Genomic DNA, 16,874 nt, shown 5'->3' with positions numbered 1-16,874 from the left:
CACCTGGCCGATAACATTATCAGGACAGAGACCTAGCTTCTGGAAACAGAGCTGGCTACTTCAGTAGAAACTCACTATTTTCCCAGGAAGTTGTGTTCTACTACTTCGGTGATAGACAGTCCTAGATTTTGACTCCACCATTTAATTGCTGGGGGAGGTCAAGTGACTTCCTGAGGCTCAATCTTCTTATTTGCATAATGAGGGTATTAATAAGAGTTGATAAATGGTCATGTAGTGGCCTGAAGCTAGCAAGAGCCTGGCATACAGCAGAGCTCAGAACAAAAACACAATTTTTTGTTCCCATTTCCCTGCTCCCTTTTTCCATGAGGCCATTATCAGGCTTCCCGGGAGTCCATGTTGTGCAACTTGCAGATAAAACCAGTCAAAGAAAAAGAGAAAGAATGAAAGGGATGGGCAACTGAACCCTGGGGCAGAGCCTGGGGATGTGTAGTTGAGTGGAAAAATCATAGGCTTTGGAAGGAACCTGAGTTTCGAATCTCAGTCTCATTACTTATTACAAGGCTCTGAGAAAATTATTTCAAATTATTTCATATCCCAATTTCCCTCAATGAGAAAAATACTCATTGCTGGTTATGCTTGTTGTGAGGATTAATTGAAATAATAATGTACATAAGGAACCCAGCACATGGTAGGCCTTCAATGAGACTTTTGTTCTCTTTGTTTTGAAAAGTCATTAATGTGTGGGTGAAATGTGTTTGATAATCAAGAATCTCATGCGAAAATGCCCACAGAGAACTATCTATTTTTCCAAAACCAGGACAGCCCAGACTGCTGCCTTTTTCTCCTTTTCTGCTTGTGCATTTTTTTTTTTTTTTTAACTTGTACTGAAGCCTGGGCAGAGGAAATAAAAGTCAGCCAACAAAGGCGTACTGACAGCCTGTAGTACACAAAGGGAATGCTGTGCATTATGGGTGGGAAACCAAAGAAGCAAAAGGTATAATCCTTGTCCTGGAGAAGCTTCTGACCTAATTAAAGAGAATAAAACTTGCAAAAGAGGCCATTTAAAACACTCCTGAACAAAACAATAGCCTGTTCACCAAGCACCGAGGCAGTCGGTGAAGGAGTGACCAGACTTGGGCATGAGAAGCCAGGAAGGGTTCTGAAGCAGAGACCAGCTGGGAGAAGAGGCCCCAGCAGAGGCCCAGGGTGGAATGAAGGATCTCTTGTGTGGGATGGTGACTTCACGGACTTATCTGTACCGCAGGAAGGCATTGTGCCGGGGTAATGAGATAACAAGTCAAGAGGCTCTTGGGCAACCGAATGAGGTCAAGAGCAAGTCTTTGTTATTACCTGTTCCTGGCACTGGCAGCACAAACAAACCCAAACAGTTTCACCAAAGCAGACTGATTGGAAAGAGGAGCTGAAACTCTCCCAGGATGGGGACCATTCCTATTATCACAGTCTTATTGAAGTCTGAACTTCCTGGCAATTCATCTGCAGTGGGAAAGCTACATTTCTCTATACAGGCTCACAGGGAACCGGAACTCTATCCAGTGCTGTACACCAGCACAGAACAAGTAATGGTGCCGCCTCTTACTGGAGCTTAGATCACAGGATCTGCCGCCTCTACAACCAAGGTCAGAGGATGCCAAAAGATACTGGTCTACCATTTCACTTTCTCAAGCCCATCTGGGCTTCTGAGTGGGATCTTCCTTGGTGCTTTTCTCCACAGCTGGGTGACATCATGGTTTTCTGGTTTTGAGCATGGCTCTGTCTATTACTGGCTATGTGAAATGCATCTAGCTAAGGATGATGCTAATAATGGTAATTCTCTCCTGTAATTGTTGGGAGGTAATTAATTTAAAAGACATAGCACAGTGTCTGGCACATCATAATTGCTTACTAAATAGTACTTCTTAGCCAGGTGTGGTGGCACAAGTCTGTAATCCCAGCACTTGGGAGGCTGAAGCGGGAGCATTGCTGTGAGATCAGTCTGGGATACACAGTGAGTGCAAGGCCATCCTCATCCAAAAACAAATTGGAAAGCATAAATAGTACTTCTTATTATCTTAAACTAGTTTGAAGTTTGGTGATGTTGGGACACTATTTTTCTCTAGAGCACAAAGGGTGGACTTTTGTGGGCCAGAGTGAGCTGGAGCTTAGTTAAATCCAGATGTGAGTCTGGCATTGTGGAAGAAAGATCTTCTACCTTTCATCTTCTGGTGCCTATAGACATGGGAAGGACTCAGTGGAACACAGGCCTGTAGGTGTGTGCTTGCTTTTTTTTTTTTATGAGTATGAAAGTATAATTACTATTAGGGCATTGTTTAGAAATGGGCCATATATTTATGTCTGTTATACATAAACTAATATGTACAAATAATTAGACATATAAATAAATGACACCACATTCAATCATTTGGAATGTGTAATTTTCCATATGTTGAACCAAATACCATTAGGGAAAGAAGACTCAACAATGGCTCTACCAGGCCAGGGATTTAGCTCAGTGGTTCTGCTGCCTGCCTCACAAGCTCAAGGTCCCCAGTTCAATCCCTGGTACCAAAAAACCCCAAAAACAACAAAAAAAGCAATGGCTCTACGACTTACTAAATGCATGATCTGGAGAAAGTTACTTAACCTCTTATCTCAGTTTCCTCATTGTGAATAATGATTATCTAACTTAGAGAGTTGTAACAGGATTAAATGGGATACCCAGCAGACATTAAATGACTGTTAAATTGGGATCTAGAGTATTGTCATCAAAGTCTTGGTTTCTTGTCAGCACTTTTGCTCTCTAAGAGAGTTTGGAAGAAATTATGTGAAAGGGGAAGGCTGCTCAGGGAACACTCGGTGAGGAAAAGAACTGGCAGGGTGAACATATTTGATCCTTGATGCAACTCTAATACAGCAAATATAATGACACCTGGAGGAGGAGGATGGAATGTCATGACAGGCAGGAGGACCTTCATGAAGCAGACCTCCTCGGTAGGAGGTTTCACAATGAATTGCCTCTGCAGCTGTTTGCTTAGCAGATTGTGCCTCTGACCTGGAAACACCCTCTCTGGACCACAGCTGATAGATGAACATCTGGAGTCTCCAGGTTCACTGGTCTGGGAGGATGGAGGGTGGAGTTCTGGGCTGGAAGGGAAGACACCTGTGTTCTGGTCCCACTCACTGCTTTCCATGGGTGTGTCACTTCATCTCAGTCCCAGTGTCTGTGGATTGAAACTAGTGTTCTTTCTCTAGATTCTTTCCAAGTTCTAGTATCTTTTAATTCCACAAATGTGGCTGGGCATAATGCCACATGCCTGTGATCCCAGCATTCTGGGAGCGGGAGGATCGAAAGTTCGAACCCAACCCAGACAACTTAGCTACGTCAAAAAAATAAAAAATAATAATGTAAAAAGAGGGCTGGGGACATAGCTCAGTACAAAACCCCCAGGTTCAATCCTGAGTATTACACACAATCACACAGAAAGAGACATTTTTGATTCCATGAATGTGTAACTTGTTTCCTTGCTGAAGGATACAGTCTTCACAGTCAAAGGCAGTGCCAAAATGAAATTGCCTCATTCTGTTATGGAATATTTCTGGCTCTCTAAATGAAGAAGGGTGGGATTCAGCTAGATGAATAATGAGGATGAGAAAATTAGTCTCTAAAGACAGGGCACAGAGTCTGGTCTTTAAAGACTTGGTGGTGATGCCCTCCCTGTTTCCTAACACCCAAGCTCCCATGGTCTGTGTTAGGTCTCTTGTTTCGAAGAGTTGGTTTTACTCTGAGCCAGGCTGTCCTTTTGGATTCGGAGGTAGATTTCGCGTCCTTGTCATCCTGGAGTGGTTTCTCTCTGTTCTCAGGCGTCCAGTTGGGGAGCCCACGCCCTGTCTCCACTGGTTACTGTGGATTGATGTGTCAGAACAAGTCGAGTCATGGGGAAGGCCTGAGCTCTCCTATGTAGTCCTTCCTGGGCTGTTTTCTCTGGAAAACAGCTCAGTCACTTGCCAATCCCTCAAAACACAGATGTCCCTCCAATGCCACAAAGAATGGGTTCCCAGGTGAAGTGCAGTGTTTAGGGGCAAATATAAGGGCTTCTGAGAGAAGCTGTCCTTTGGTGAGACTGCAGAGACTGCAGTGGTGTTCCCTGCACAAAGTGTATCTTTGCTTTTTTTTTTGGTATGGGGGATCGAACTCGGGTCCTTGCGCTTGCGCAGCAGGCGGCATGACCACTGAGCTAAATCCCCGGCCCTATCTTTGCATTTTTACAGTACTTGACCAAGGGTGCGTTGCCTCAGGACGTTGACCTGGCAGCACTCTCTGACTGGATTGTGTTATTCAACCCAATTTACAGACTAGGAAAGTGATTGAGCTTTGCCCAAGGGCATGTAACAAAGAAGCAGTGAGTCTGGGACCTAAATGTGAGTGTTCTGACCCAAGTTCAGTGTTCTGCCCATGAATACAACAGAACCAGGAAGTCAATTCAAATCCATGTTCCCACATGAACAGGAAGAATTCTGTGAATAGTTCTTGGTCACTGATCTCATGACTCATCAGCCCAATCTGTTTGGTGATATCATTTTTATGGTGGTTTAGTCATTTTCCTGATACTCATGGCCCATGCAGAGTGAAGTTAGGCAGATAAGATACTAGGGCTTTTTCTTAAGAAGTGCACATTCCAGAGAAGCAATTCAAGTGAGAGAACAATGTTTGATGCTTGTGCCTTAAAGTGGGAACACAATAAGGGGCAAGAAACTAAAGACAGCAACAAAAAACTTCTTAAAGGGAAAAATTGTTCCATTAAGGGAAGTAAGGTCATTAATACACATGAATATCACCAAATATTTGCCAAGCATCTATTATGTGTCAAGCTCTGTACTAGCAACTGATGATATAACAACAAATAAGATTTAGTCCCCACCATCAAGTAACTTATAGTTTCAAGGGGAAGATAAAAATGTCAACACATGATTGTAACAAAATGTGGTAAGCAGTCCAGGATAGATGCATATATAAAGTTGTATAGTAAATACCTGGAGGTAGAGAAGGCTTAGAGAAGAGGTAATATTTTACCTGCATTGTAAATATTGACGAATACTCAAGGGCGGCATAAACATTTCAGACAGTTGTCATTCTCATCAGGACCTCCTTGCCACCATACAATTGCTTCCTATGTACTAGGAAACATGTCCTAGACATTCTACTAAATATTCTGTGTACATTGAAACTCAGTTGAGCCTCACAATCAGCCTCAGGAAGAACTGGGACCATCCCTGTTTATCAGAAGAGGAAAACAGCCAGAGAGATGAAAGGGCTTACCAGAAGTCCCTTAGCTAGCAAGTGGCAGAGTCAGAATTTGAACCTGGGCCACCTGACCCCAGAGAGCTCTGGAACAAAGGCAGCCACGACTGGGGCAAAGAGGAAGAAGGTGTGCATGGGTGTCGGAGTGAAGAGCTGAGAGCATTTCAGGGTGGCTGAAGCATGGCACACAAATCGTGTCTACTTTTGTTGTTCTCTAGCTCCCCTTTCATGTCCCTTTTCTTATTTCTCACCATTATTCTCATGCAGTTCTATTTTAAATCTATAGCTTGAATTTTTGAACCACATCAGTGTTGCAGACTTATGGTAGATTGAAAATCTGCAAAAATATTAGCTCACGGTTATAATTTCTCTCTCTCTCTCTCTCTCTCTCTCTCTCTCTCTCTCTCTCTCTCTCGTGGTATGGGGGATTGAAACCAAGGCCTTCACATTGAACTACATTCCTACCCCATTTTTTATTTTTTACTTTGAGACAGGGTCTTGCTAAGTTGCTCAGGCTGAGCTTGAACTTGCAATCTTCCTACCTCAGCCTCCCAAAGCACTAGGATTACAGGCATGCGCCACCACACCCAGCCACAACCTCTTAAAGATAGGTATTTTCTTTTCTTTTCTTTTCCCTTGCTCTTGTCAGCCTCTAAACCCTCATTCCCTGCAGTCCCAGGGGGTGTTGTGGGAGAGGCCAGTTTACTTCTGGTTCATATGGACTCAGGAGGTACCTGTGAAAACTCTGGTAATCTCTGATTTCTGTCCTTTTGCTCCCAGAATCCACTGAAATCCCAGCACAGTTTGGATAATCCAGATTGACAAATGCCTTCTAAGGAAAAGTGATTTTGATGTTCAGTTTATTTCTCTGGATTCTTGCTTTCTCTCCAATTTGGATTTGGAATTTCTTACCACCTTGTCAGCTCTTTAAAGATTTTATGATGTTTTAAAAAATATTATCCAGCATGCTTATTTGATTGATCCAAATTACTGGTCACTTCAATTGCAGGAAACTCAGTTTCAAGACTCATCTAATTTTAACAGCAACCCAATGACGCAGTTATAATTAACCTGATTTTTCTAATGATGCAAATGTGATTCAGGGAGTTTAAATAACTTGCAAAAGGTCACACAGCTAATAGACAATGGGGTAAGATTCCAACCCAAGTTTCTGACTTTAATTCCCACATCTCTCTCTCCTCTTTCCTAGGTCCCCCACTCATTAGCCATGTAACCTTGGTGTAGTCCCTTTACCTCTCTGGGTTAAATTTTATTTATAAAATGTGCCAGTCAACTTTCCATTATTATGACAACTACCCGAGGTAAATCAGCTAAAAAAGAGGAAAGGTTATTCTAGCTCAGAGTTTTATAGGTTTAAGTCCAGGGTCATTTGACCCTGATGCCTTCGGTCTGTGGCAGCGCAGTTACAACATAGCAGGAATGCATGATAGAAGAGGCCTGTTTACTTCAAGGTGGCCAAGAAGCAAAGAAAGAGAAAGAAGGGGGCTGGGGTCCCAGTATCCTCTTCAATGGCTGCTAATGACCTAACTTCCTCAAACTGGGCTCCATCTCTTAAAGGTTCCATCACTGCCCAATACTCCAGGGGCTGGAGAGCAAGCCTGCAACACACAGACCTTTGGGGGACATCTAAGATCCAAACTATAGCACAAAAGGAAGACAATGAAAGGATCCGTGTCAAAGAATTATGCAGGTAAAATAAGTTAATGTATGTAAAGCATTTTTACCTATGTCTTTACACATAGAATTTAACAAATGTTTGTAGTTTCTAGTATTGTGGTTATAATTCTTGAAAGACATCAGACTTTTCTAGAAGCTGGAAGTTTATGAACAGATTTAGAGAAGAATACTTGCCAGTCTCTCTCTCACTCATTCATTAGTTCGTTCACCATTTGCAGGCACCTCCCAGTGTACGCACAAGCCTTGCTGAGTTTGGGCCAAGACTGTGGGTTCCTCCCTACCCTGGAGTTCCAGAGAGGGGAGTTACTTCCTTTCTGGTCTTTAGGATAAGAAAGAAGGTTTGTTTGAATAAACACTCTGTAGTTACAGAGCTTGTTAAGCCCCTTTCCTATTTTCTTCTCTGATTTCTAAAGTTCTACCCCTTTCAGCTTCGGACTCACAGTGGATAGATTCTACAGCCAGGAGTTACTACTGAGGAGCTCTTCTAACCAGGCCCTCTCCACCCTCATATGACAGAAATCTGAAAGCATGAGCTACTTGTTTCTTTTCTTTTTTCAGGTGTTAACTGCCTCTTCAGAGATGGCCAGGCCCTCCCTGGAAAATGAGAGGCCAAACCAGAGAGTCATCCATCAGATGAATAGTTGACTAACCACAGATATCCATCAGGTTCTTGCCATGTGCCAAGCTCGCTATGTGGGCTCTGGGGAGAATGTGAAAGTAACCATGGCTGGGTCCTGTGACAAAGAAAAGAGTGCAATAGCCCACAAATAGCAGTTTCCTTTATCAATGGAAAATCATCAGGGAGGATTTAGGTGCAAGATGAGTGAAATACTTACCTGGGCTGGGTGCTAGGAATTCAGAGGGGAAAGAAGGAAGAATGTGTGTGCGTACTGGAGCATGTGTTTTGTGATTCGTGTCCGGCTCCTATTTAGGAGGCAAACTGAATGAAAACATTCTTCATGGGATAGGAAGTAGAACCATGTTGGGGCCCAGAGTGTGGAAAAATGGATAAGGGGGCTGAGGGTGTAGCTGTCATGCATGGTTCAAGAAAATGGAGAGAAAGAAAAAATAGGGAAGGACTAGAGGCACGATGTCAAGTTAGAATACAAAGATTCTAGCGAGAAGCCAAGGTCCCCGTAGGTGTTTAATCTGATGTGTGATTCAGCGAAACACATATGAAATCAGTAGTGTCCACCTTGCTTTTATTCACATAGACCAGGTGTCTGTCCACGTGCTTATTTATACGCCTAGCCCTGAGTATATGAATTCTTTCTGTAATAGTTACTGGAACCCTTACTTTAATAGTTACTGGAATTCTTACTTTCTCCCTTCTTTTGCAGGCCTGGGAATTGAACTCAGAGCCTAGTGCATGCTAAGCAAGCAGTGTGCCTCTGAGTTACATCCCAGACCCCATTCTTGCCTTTGAGAATAGACAAATAAAAGCCCTACCTCGGAGAGCTATTAGAGGGTCAGCTAAAAGAAATGGAATCCAGCATGTCTTGTACTGGCCTCTGAATCCTAAAGCTTGTTCCTGTTCTCATACTATTTCTTTCAGGATTCTTATTCCCTTAAATGTAGTCTCACCCCTAACCTTAGACCTGGGTGAAATAAAGATTCAGGATGGGGTTAAAGAAAGTGGTTGAGAGCTAAGACCAAACATAAAGTTTATTCTCTCTGGTTCTTAGTGTGCATGGCAAAAAGTGGGCATGACCCTGGGTACAGTGGCACACACCTATAATCTCAGCTCTCTGGGAGGCTGAGGCAGGAGGATCAAAAATTCAAGTCTTGCTTGGGGAATTTAGTGAGATCCTATCTCAATTAAAAAAAGAAAATGTGGTACTGGGGATTGAACCCAGGGCTTTTGCACTGTTTTATACCCAGTACTTTTTATTTTTAACTTTTGAGACAAGGACTTGAGAATTTGCTAAATTGCCCCAAGGTGGGCTTCAACTTGCCATCTTCCTGCCTTAGCTTCCCAGACTGGTGGGATTACAGGCATGTGCCACCATGCCTTGGCCGATCTCAAAATAAAAATAAATAAGTAAGTAGAGCTGGGGATGTAGCTCAGTGTGAAGGCCCTGGGTTCCATCCCCAAGTACGGGGGTGGGGTGTGGGAAAGAAAGTGGGTGTGGCTTCTTAAGCATTGACTGGATTGGACCATTTGAGAGGATAAAATGTCATAAAATAATCCTGATATCATTGCTTTAAAATTTTATCAGGATGTGATTTCATTGAAGTCTTTTATATTAATAATTCCATAATTGCTTTATGTTTACATATCATTGTGCAAAAAATATAAATCTCTCTGGTTTTATTTCTTTCCTTTTTTTGGGTGGCATTAGGCAGGCAGGTAAACTACTGAGCCAAATCCCCGGCCCCTCTTTGGTGGGATTAGGGATGGATTCTAGGGTCTCACTGAGCTACAGCCCCGGTCTTTTTTTTTGAGACAAAGTCTTACTAAGTTGCTAAATTGCCTAGGCTGGGCTCAAACTTTTGATTCTCCTGCCTCAGCCTCTGGGAGCGTTGGCACATGTCACCACCTCAAGCATGTGCAATCTCATGCCACCCAAAGCTCTGTATTTCTTAATCTTTTTTTTTTTGTATTTCTTAATCTTAATGCCTCCAGTTAAATGGTGTGAGTTTTTTTGTAAGCACTTTTTTCTTATGTTTCTTTGAGAAAAGCGATGAGAGAAAGTAAATAGCTAGATATGGCTGGTGACGTAGCTCGGTGATAGAGTGCTTGGGTGGCATGCACACAGCCCTGGATTCAATCCCTAGCACCACAAAAAAGAAAAGGAAATAAATGAGCCCAGTGAGCAGTGAAAAAGGAGGGAGTAGTGGGGTTTTAAATCTTGGTCCCCAAGAGGCAGCAAACGAAAATCAACACAACAGAAAATGTGAAATCTATAAAGTGTCTGACGGGAGAAGGAAACGCCTCAGGAAATTCAAGAGAAAGCAAAGGGCAAGGGGTCGGAAATAGATAGAGACTGACAGTCCCAGGCCTGAGGACTAAAGGGACTGGGAGAGCCCCAGCTGGAGATGGAGGCATTTTCCGGAGAGATTAAAGCCTGTCATTGTTAGAAACAGAAAGGATGTTGCATGCAGGGAGCACCAGGCAGTGACGCAGCCACAGCCCGTGTGACAGATTCCAGGTGACAAACAATGCTTTGCCTAGGAGCTCAGGAGGAAAATGGCTCCTTCTACATGGGCAGACTCATGCCAAAGAGCCCCGGAGTAGTTCTTAGACAAATTCCCAAGAACACCAAAGAGTGGAGGGAGGTGTATTCCCAGCAGTCGACTGGGTGGCCAGTGTTGCAGCAGGCCACCCTGGGCGTCCCACAGCTTCCAATGCTGTAAGCTTTGACCGCAGAGCAGGGGCAGTGGACAGAGCATCCCAGCAGCGCTTTGAAGACGAAGCGATTCCCTCTGCTTCACAGGAGAGTGAAGAGATGGCTATCCGGTGACAATCCATTATTCATCCAGGCCCAAGGTCACCCAGCCCTGGGTGGGAGGCTGAGAGTCAGGCCCCAGCCACTGCATCCCCAACACTTTCCACTTACCTCATGCTGGGCATTGTTTCATTTTTTGAAATCTCATCTAGGGCCAAGCTCTTTATATACTTTCTCTGAGCTATAACAGGATCCAGCCATGTGCTTAAGTGACAGCACGTCAGCATTTCAAAAACCTGCCACTTCCACATGACCTTAACACCTAGAGCTAAAATTGGACCGCAGCTCAGAGCCCAGGCATCTCTTTCCTTTTCTGACGATTTCATGGAAGTGGGGGTGAGGCAGGGAGCCCTTAGTGGGCAGAGTCCAGAATAGGAAGTATGCCTTTCACCGGGACTTACACTGTGCTCATGTATTTCCTTATATTCACAGCCTTCTCTAAGAAATGTAGACCTCGGGAGGCTGGGGGTGTAGCTCAGTGGCAAAGCAAGTGCGCAGATGTGTGAGGAGGCCCAGGGCTTGATACGCAGCACTGTCTTCAACACATATACAAGGGCTGATCCAAATATACAGTGATTGTCTAAATTTTAAAAAATTTATTGCAGTAAAAGACCATTCGCATTCATCCCCCTCAAAATACTCCCCTTGCTTCAGACACACTTATTCCATCATTCTTGCCACTTTCTAAAGCAGTTCTGGGCGTCCTTTTTTGTGAGGGTTTTCACGAGGTATGATCAAAAATACGGTGAATGCGGTGCTGAGTGCCATCCAAAGTAAAGGCAGGCTTGTGAAAACATCACAGGGTGTCCTCATTCACCTTATGCACTGGGTCTGGCACTGAGCAATTTCCAGCTCTTCCCCAAAGGAAAAATGACCATGAAAAGTAAACATTTTGAATTGATTCAGCACACTGAGGCAGCCACAACCTTACAACTAAAGACACTGACCAAAGAAGACTTCCAGAACTGCTTCAGAAGTGGCAAAAACAGTGGGATAAGTGTGTTCAACATGAGAGAGAGTATTTAGAGATGGATTAAAGGCAGTGTGTCTTTAACTGTAATGACTTTTAAAAAATAAATTTAACATTCCTTATACTTTTTGATCATACCATAGAAAAGGAAACACGGTCCATACATTCCCCTTTGGTTACTTGGAGAAAATATGATGCGGTTGCTTTCTGTTTTTGTTGAAGCATGTCATTAGGTCTTCCATTTTAGATTAAATGAGAATAGAATCATTTTTAATAAAAATGTCAGCAGTTTAGGGGACAGAAACTTATATCCATTGTGAGCCTATTATGTTAGGTGCTTTAATCTTGTTTCATTAATTTCTGAGAGGGAGGCATCACTGTGTTCACTTTACAGTTAAGGAAAATGAGGGCCAGAGACATTATACAAATAGGTGGCAGAGCTGGGATTTGAACCCAAGGACACTTGAATTTTGACTAGGCTTTGAGAATAAAATCTGCGGATTAAAAGAGATAAAACTTTTAAGGTGCTTAGACCAGTATCTGGAACATGGTAAGTTTAAATAAACGTGAACGATTGTTATGAGCTTTGTGTTTTTTTTTTTTTTTTTGGTACCAGGGATCGAACTCAGATCCTTGTGTTGCAGGGCAGGCAGCAGAACCACTGAGCTAAATCCCCAGCAATGTAAGTTTCTTGTGATTCTTTTTTTGTTTTTTTGTTTTTTTGCTACCGGGGATCGAACTCGGGTCCTTGTGCTTGCGCAGCAGGCAGTGAAACCACTTAGCTAAATCCCTGGCCCCTTGTTGTTGTTTTTTGTTTTGTTTTGTTTTGTTTTTTGGTACCAGGGATTGAACTTGGGTCCTTGCCCTTGCGCAGCAGGTGGCGAAACCACTGAGCTAAATCCACAGCCCCTTGTTATGAGCACTACTAATATTGAAAGAGCACCTATAAAACCACCTTTTCAAGAGCATTTCTAATACACTTTTTTTTCCTTTTTGTGTTCCTGGGGATTAAATCCAGGGCCTTTGCCTTGACCCACATCTCCAGCCCTCCCTATTTTTAAAAATTTTGATTCAGGTTCTCACTGAGTCACTAAATTGTGATCCTCCCTTCTCAGGCTCCCACAGTGCTGGGATTACAGGCACGGGCCTCCATCCCTGGCTCGGCTTTAGAGACAGGGTCTCGCTCTGTGGCCCAGTCTGGCCTTGAACCTGTGATCTTCCTGCCTTTGTCTCCCAAGTGTGGGGATCACAGGTGTATATCACACACCCAGCAGATAACATTTATTTCTCAGCCTTATCTAGCAGATGGACTAATCCTTAGGGTGAAGATCTCAGTCATTGTTCTCACAGTGACCCTGGCACATGACCTACACTGCAGAGTGGTCAGGTCCCTTCCTGGGTGTCTGCATTCTCAAGGACGAAGAGCTGCAGGGAGGGTTCCAGAAGGTCACTACCTTGTCTTTTCCAGGAACTGTAAGAGGACAGAGTGCTGCTGGTGCCTCCAAGATGGCAAGCACAGACCTTCCACGCAGAACACGGTGTTGGGGCAGAGATAAGAGACAGAAAGCCTGGGTTGAGGAAGGCAGCCTGTAACTGCTGAGACAGCTGAGTTGTGTTGGGTGAGCTTGTTCCGGAAGGCCAGTCTGGCTACAGTACTATCAGAGGAGTGGCTGAGGACATGGGATTTCCCTTCTGGCCCCTTGCTCACCTTCCCAGGGTGGCGGGGCGGGTGGGGTATGTCTTCCGGAGCTGCCTGCCTCTCCTCTTTCCTGCCACTCTGGGCTCAGTGCCCCTTCTCGGTGCTCAGGGACACCTGGGCATGCTTCCCTACCTATGTCATAGCTCAGAGCACTTCGAATCCTTCTCTTTGGCCACATTGAAAGTCTGTGGAATGGGCCTGAATTTGCTTTCAGAAGGAGGGACTGGGCCTTATGTCCTTCATCTACACAGTAACAGGGGTGCAGTAAGCGCGCAAGAAGAAGCCATGCTGAAGTAGTACCTCCAGAACAGAGGGGACCAGTCTTTCAGTCAACTGTGCAGTCAGAGTCACATGACTAAAAACAAACCACTTTCACTGTTTGTTGTTGTTGTTTAAGTACTCCGTGGAATCCTGTTTCGTTCCTTTGTTTTCTTCTGGAGGTACTGGGATTGAACTCAAGGCCTCACTCACTAGGCCAGTGCTCTAGTGCTAAGCTACATTCTCAGTACATTTAATTTTATTTTGAGACAGGGTCTTACCAAATTGCCCAGGATCTGCCTCCAATTTGCAATCCTCCTGGCTCAGCCTCCCAAGTAACTGGGATTATAGCTATGTATCACCATGTCCAGACTGAATCCTGGGGTTTTTTGTTGTTGCTTGTTTGTGTTTTTGGTACTGGGGATTGAATTCAGGGGCTTTGCACTGAGCTACATCCCCAGACCTCTTTTAATTTTTCTTTTAAGACAGGGTCTTACTAAGTTGAAAAGTTGCCTAGGCTAGGCTTAAATTTGGGATTTTCCTGCTTCAGCCTCCCTGAGTGCTGGGATTGCAGGCATGCACCACCATGCCCAGCCTGAATCCTGTGTTTCGAGTAAAAAGAAGTTATCTTGAAAGGTAGATCTGAGAATCTAGGTATGAAAGGAGATGATGACCACAGATAAGGATGAAAGTTTGGGCAATGGCTTTGTTTTTTTTCTGGAAGGTGGACTCCCTTGGATCTGCCCAATGTGGCCTGTATTCATTTAATGTCCCTTTCAGGTCAGCAGCTAGAAATGCAGGTAGATGCTGGCTTCCTCACCGGCAAGCCACCTCTGATCTTTTTCCAGTTCTAAGCCAGGATGCAAGCCTGCAGTGGGATTTGAATTTCCTGATACAGGGTTGAGGCAATGTGAGCCAAACAGGGGCAGAAATGCACCGTCTACGCAGAATGACATCTGCAGATTTTGCCTCCAGTACAGTTCAGCTGGAGTCACATTTGGCATTTAAAAAATGAAATGAAGCAACCACAGGAAGACAAAAACAGCAAGAACTCTCTGTCCACAGTCTCTTTTGCTGTTTCAAATAGGAATAGGCTTCATAACTAGGAAAGGCGAAGTGGGGAGCTAGGAAGTGGGGATGTGGCCACGGATAGGAGCATTTATCTGCCAGAGCTGGCATCTAATCAGTCTGAAGTCAGCTCTGAGGGCAGGGACACAAACCAGAGCAGGTGAGATGCAGGCTCCTGGCTCTGGCTTGCACACAATGATGGAGGTAGAGGGATTTACAGCATTCTTTAGTGCTGTAAAAGGTGGGAAACATGTCAAAGTCCACTCATAGAGGGCTGCTTAATTAAATTGTGGTATATCCTGTGTGGCTGTAAAAGGGAAAGAATGAGGAAGCGGATGTGTGGATGTATGGAATGAAAAAAGACACAAATCAGTGCTTAGGAAAAAGAATATGCACTCTATTAACTGGCATGTGCCTAAAGAAACGCTAAAAAGTGTACAACCAGAAAGAAATGGCAGTGGTCATCTGTGTATGTGACAAGGGAGACAGAAGATAGGAGAAAGGAGATTTGGGGATGAGTGAGACAGATTTTTTTATTGTTAATAGTATATTTCTATACTTTATTTTTTTAAACAATGCAGCTGTATTTTTTTTTTTTAACAAATCAAACAGCATCAAGGCTCTGCCACTTTGTTACTAGCCAGGGAAATGGGGTTACTTGTATGTGTCCCCCAGGGGTATTAGCTCACCCAACAACTGAACATTGAAGATACTAAGTTTACAGCCCGGATGCTCATGAATGTTGGGTCATGTCCCTTCCCTAGCACAGGGCCAGGCTCCCCAACCCTGGGCAGGTCTGAAACATTCCCGGAGCAACATTCTCTGGCTTGCTTTGTCGTGACTCTGAGTCCTTACCGAGTGACTAAACATGTGCAGTGACCTTACAAGTTCAGTGCCCTGCAGACTCTCCTCACAGGTGGGGCAGCTTCAAGAAGCCTCGGCTTCATTTTCCCCTCCATTGATTTCTCCCAACTCGGTTCTTGCAGGGTCAACTGGAGCCCTACCTCTGGGGCACAGCAGGTGGCCCGCCAGGAAGGAAGCGGGACTGAGCACCGGGCATTAGGGCGGGATTTAGGTCCACTCGCGTTCTCCAAATGAGATCTGAGGGCTGGCGAATCCCAGTGACGTGCGGGGGGGATAGACGAGTGTTACCAGGAAGCCCCGACCTCTGCTTGCGGGGAGAGAGGCCAGGAGGGGCGTGAGGGGCCGTGCAGCACACTCAGCCCTCCCCGGTGTTCGGGGGCCTCGGGTGCCCCAACTTCCGGGCGGCTGGGATCTGATCTCCTGCGGGCTGCGCCGAGAGCCCCACGCAGAGCGAGCGGATCGGAGACAGCGCGATGTTCCGGCTGAGCAAAGCCAGCTGCAAACCTGCTCAGGCGGCTTCCTTTCCCCGGCGCGGGGACCGAACGGGGCCTCTAGCGGCCACTCTGAGAATGCGCTCCCGAGCCTTCAGACCCCTGGGGACTGGTTCATCCTAAACTAGGCCTCCGCGGGCAAGACTGCATGATGACGTCCTCTGAAAACCTTCGCCAGGCAGAGTCGTGAGTTGGGCTGGAGCTGAGCCCTGTGCAGCTGGGTTCCAGAATTCAGGACCAGATTGGACTCCCAGTGAGCCCTTCTTTTTCTACATTCTTTTTTTTTTTCTCCCCCTGTGATACTTGGGATTGAACCCAGGGCCTTCGCTCCAAGCCAAATCCTCAGTTCTTTGTTTTTAAATTTTGAGACGGGGTCTCGAGAAATCGCTAAATTGACCAGGCTGGGCTCGAATTTGCGATCCTCCTGCCTCAGCCTCCCGCAGTGCTGAGATTACAGGTGTGCACCACCGTGCCCGGCTTCTTCTTTTTTTTTTTTTTAGTTCTTTTATTGGTACATTTTAGGTTTACAATTCGTTTACATTTATCATTGGGTGCTTGTACCTGTACATGGTGTATCTTGGTTCTTATTTTTTTCCCCCATTACCTGTGCGCCCTTCATCCCCTCCACCCTTCCCTATTTACATAGATTTCATTTCCATTTTTTTTGTTTTCTCATAGTTTTTCTTTCCCTCTTTTCCTTTCCCCTTCCCCTCCCTTCAGTCCTTCGTCTTTGGACCTTTTCTCCTATTTCAAATGATCAATTATTCATTTTAATCATTTTAACCCTTGTTCACACTATCAGTTTCTCACACTAGAGAAACTATTCGGTATTTACACATGTGTGTCCTATTTATTTCACTTAAGGGTATGTCCTCAATGTGTATCCATTTAGCTATAAATGACTCTAGTTTTTCATTCTTTATGGCTGAGTAGTACTCCATTTTATAAAAAAACCACATTTTCTTTATCCAGTTTCCAGTTGATGGGCACTTGGGTTGCTTCCAAGCTTTAGTTATTACAAACTGTGCCACTATGAACCTGGGTGCACATATATCACTGTGGTATTCTTTTAATTCTTTGGGGAAGATTCTCAGTAGGGGAATAGCTGGGTCAAATGGGA

The 16,874-nt window shown here is 44.6% G+C and overlaps 1 protein-coding gene across 4 annotated transcripts in view; it reads left to right on the top strand.

Moving 5' to 3' along the window:
• Positions 1-1,094: 1,094 nt before the first annotated feature.
• Positions 1,095-16,874, top strand: part of LOC147824875 (uncharacterized) — an 80,781-nt gene continuing 65,001 nt past the window's right edge. For 2 of the 4 annotated variants that reach the window (XR_015441730.1, XM_087188359.1), the window contains exons 1-2: positions 1,095-1,598; positions 6,836-6,968. Coding sequence is in view for 1 of the 4 variants with exons in the window: in XM_087188359.1 (XP_087044485.1) it covers positions 6,938-6,968 (31 nt within the window). In the remaining 3 variants the exon portion in view is untranslated. Of the gene's footprint in view, positions 1,599-6,835; positions 16,008-16,874 lie in introns of all 4 variants that reach the window. The other 2 variants (XR_015441727.1, XR_015441728.1) reach the window with 2 other exon arrangements.

Source organism: Heterocephalus glaber, unplaced genomic scaffold, assembly GCF_053883595.1.
Source record: "Heterocephalus glaber isolate CG9 unplaced genomic scaffold, H.glaber_assembly_v1.0 deba00001531, whole genome shotgun sequence".
In the NCBI taxonomy this organism is placed as follows: domain Eukaryota; kingdom Metazoa; phylum Chordata; class Mammalia; order Rodentia; family Bathyergidae; genus Heterocephalus; species Heterocephalus glaber.
Note: the sequence above shows the minus strand (reverse complement) of the source record. Positions and strands in the feature narration are given on the sequence as shown.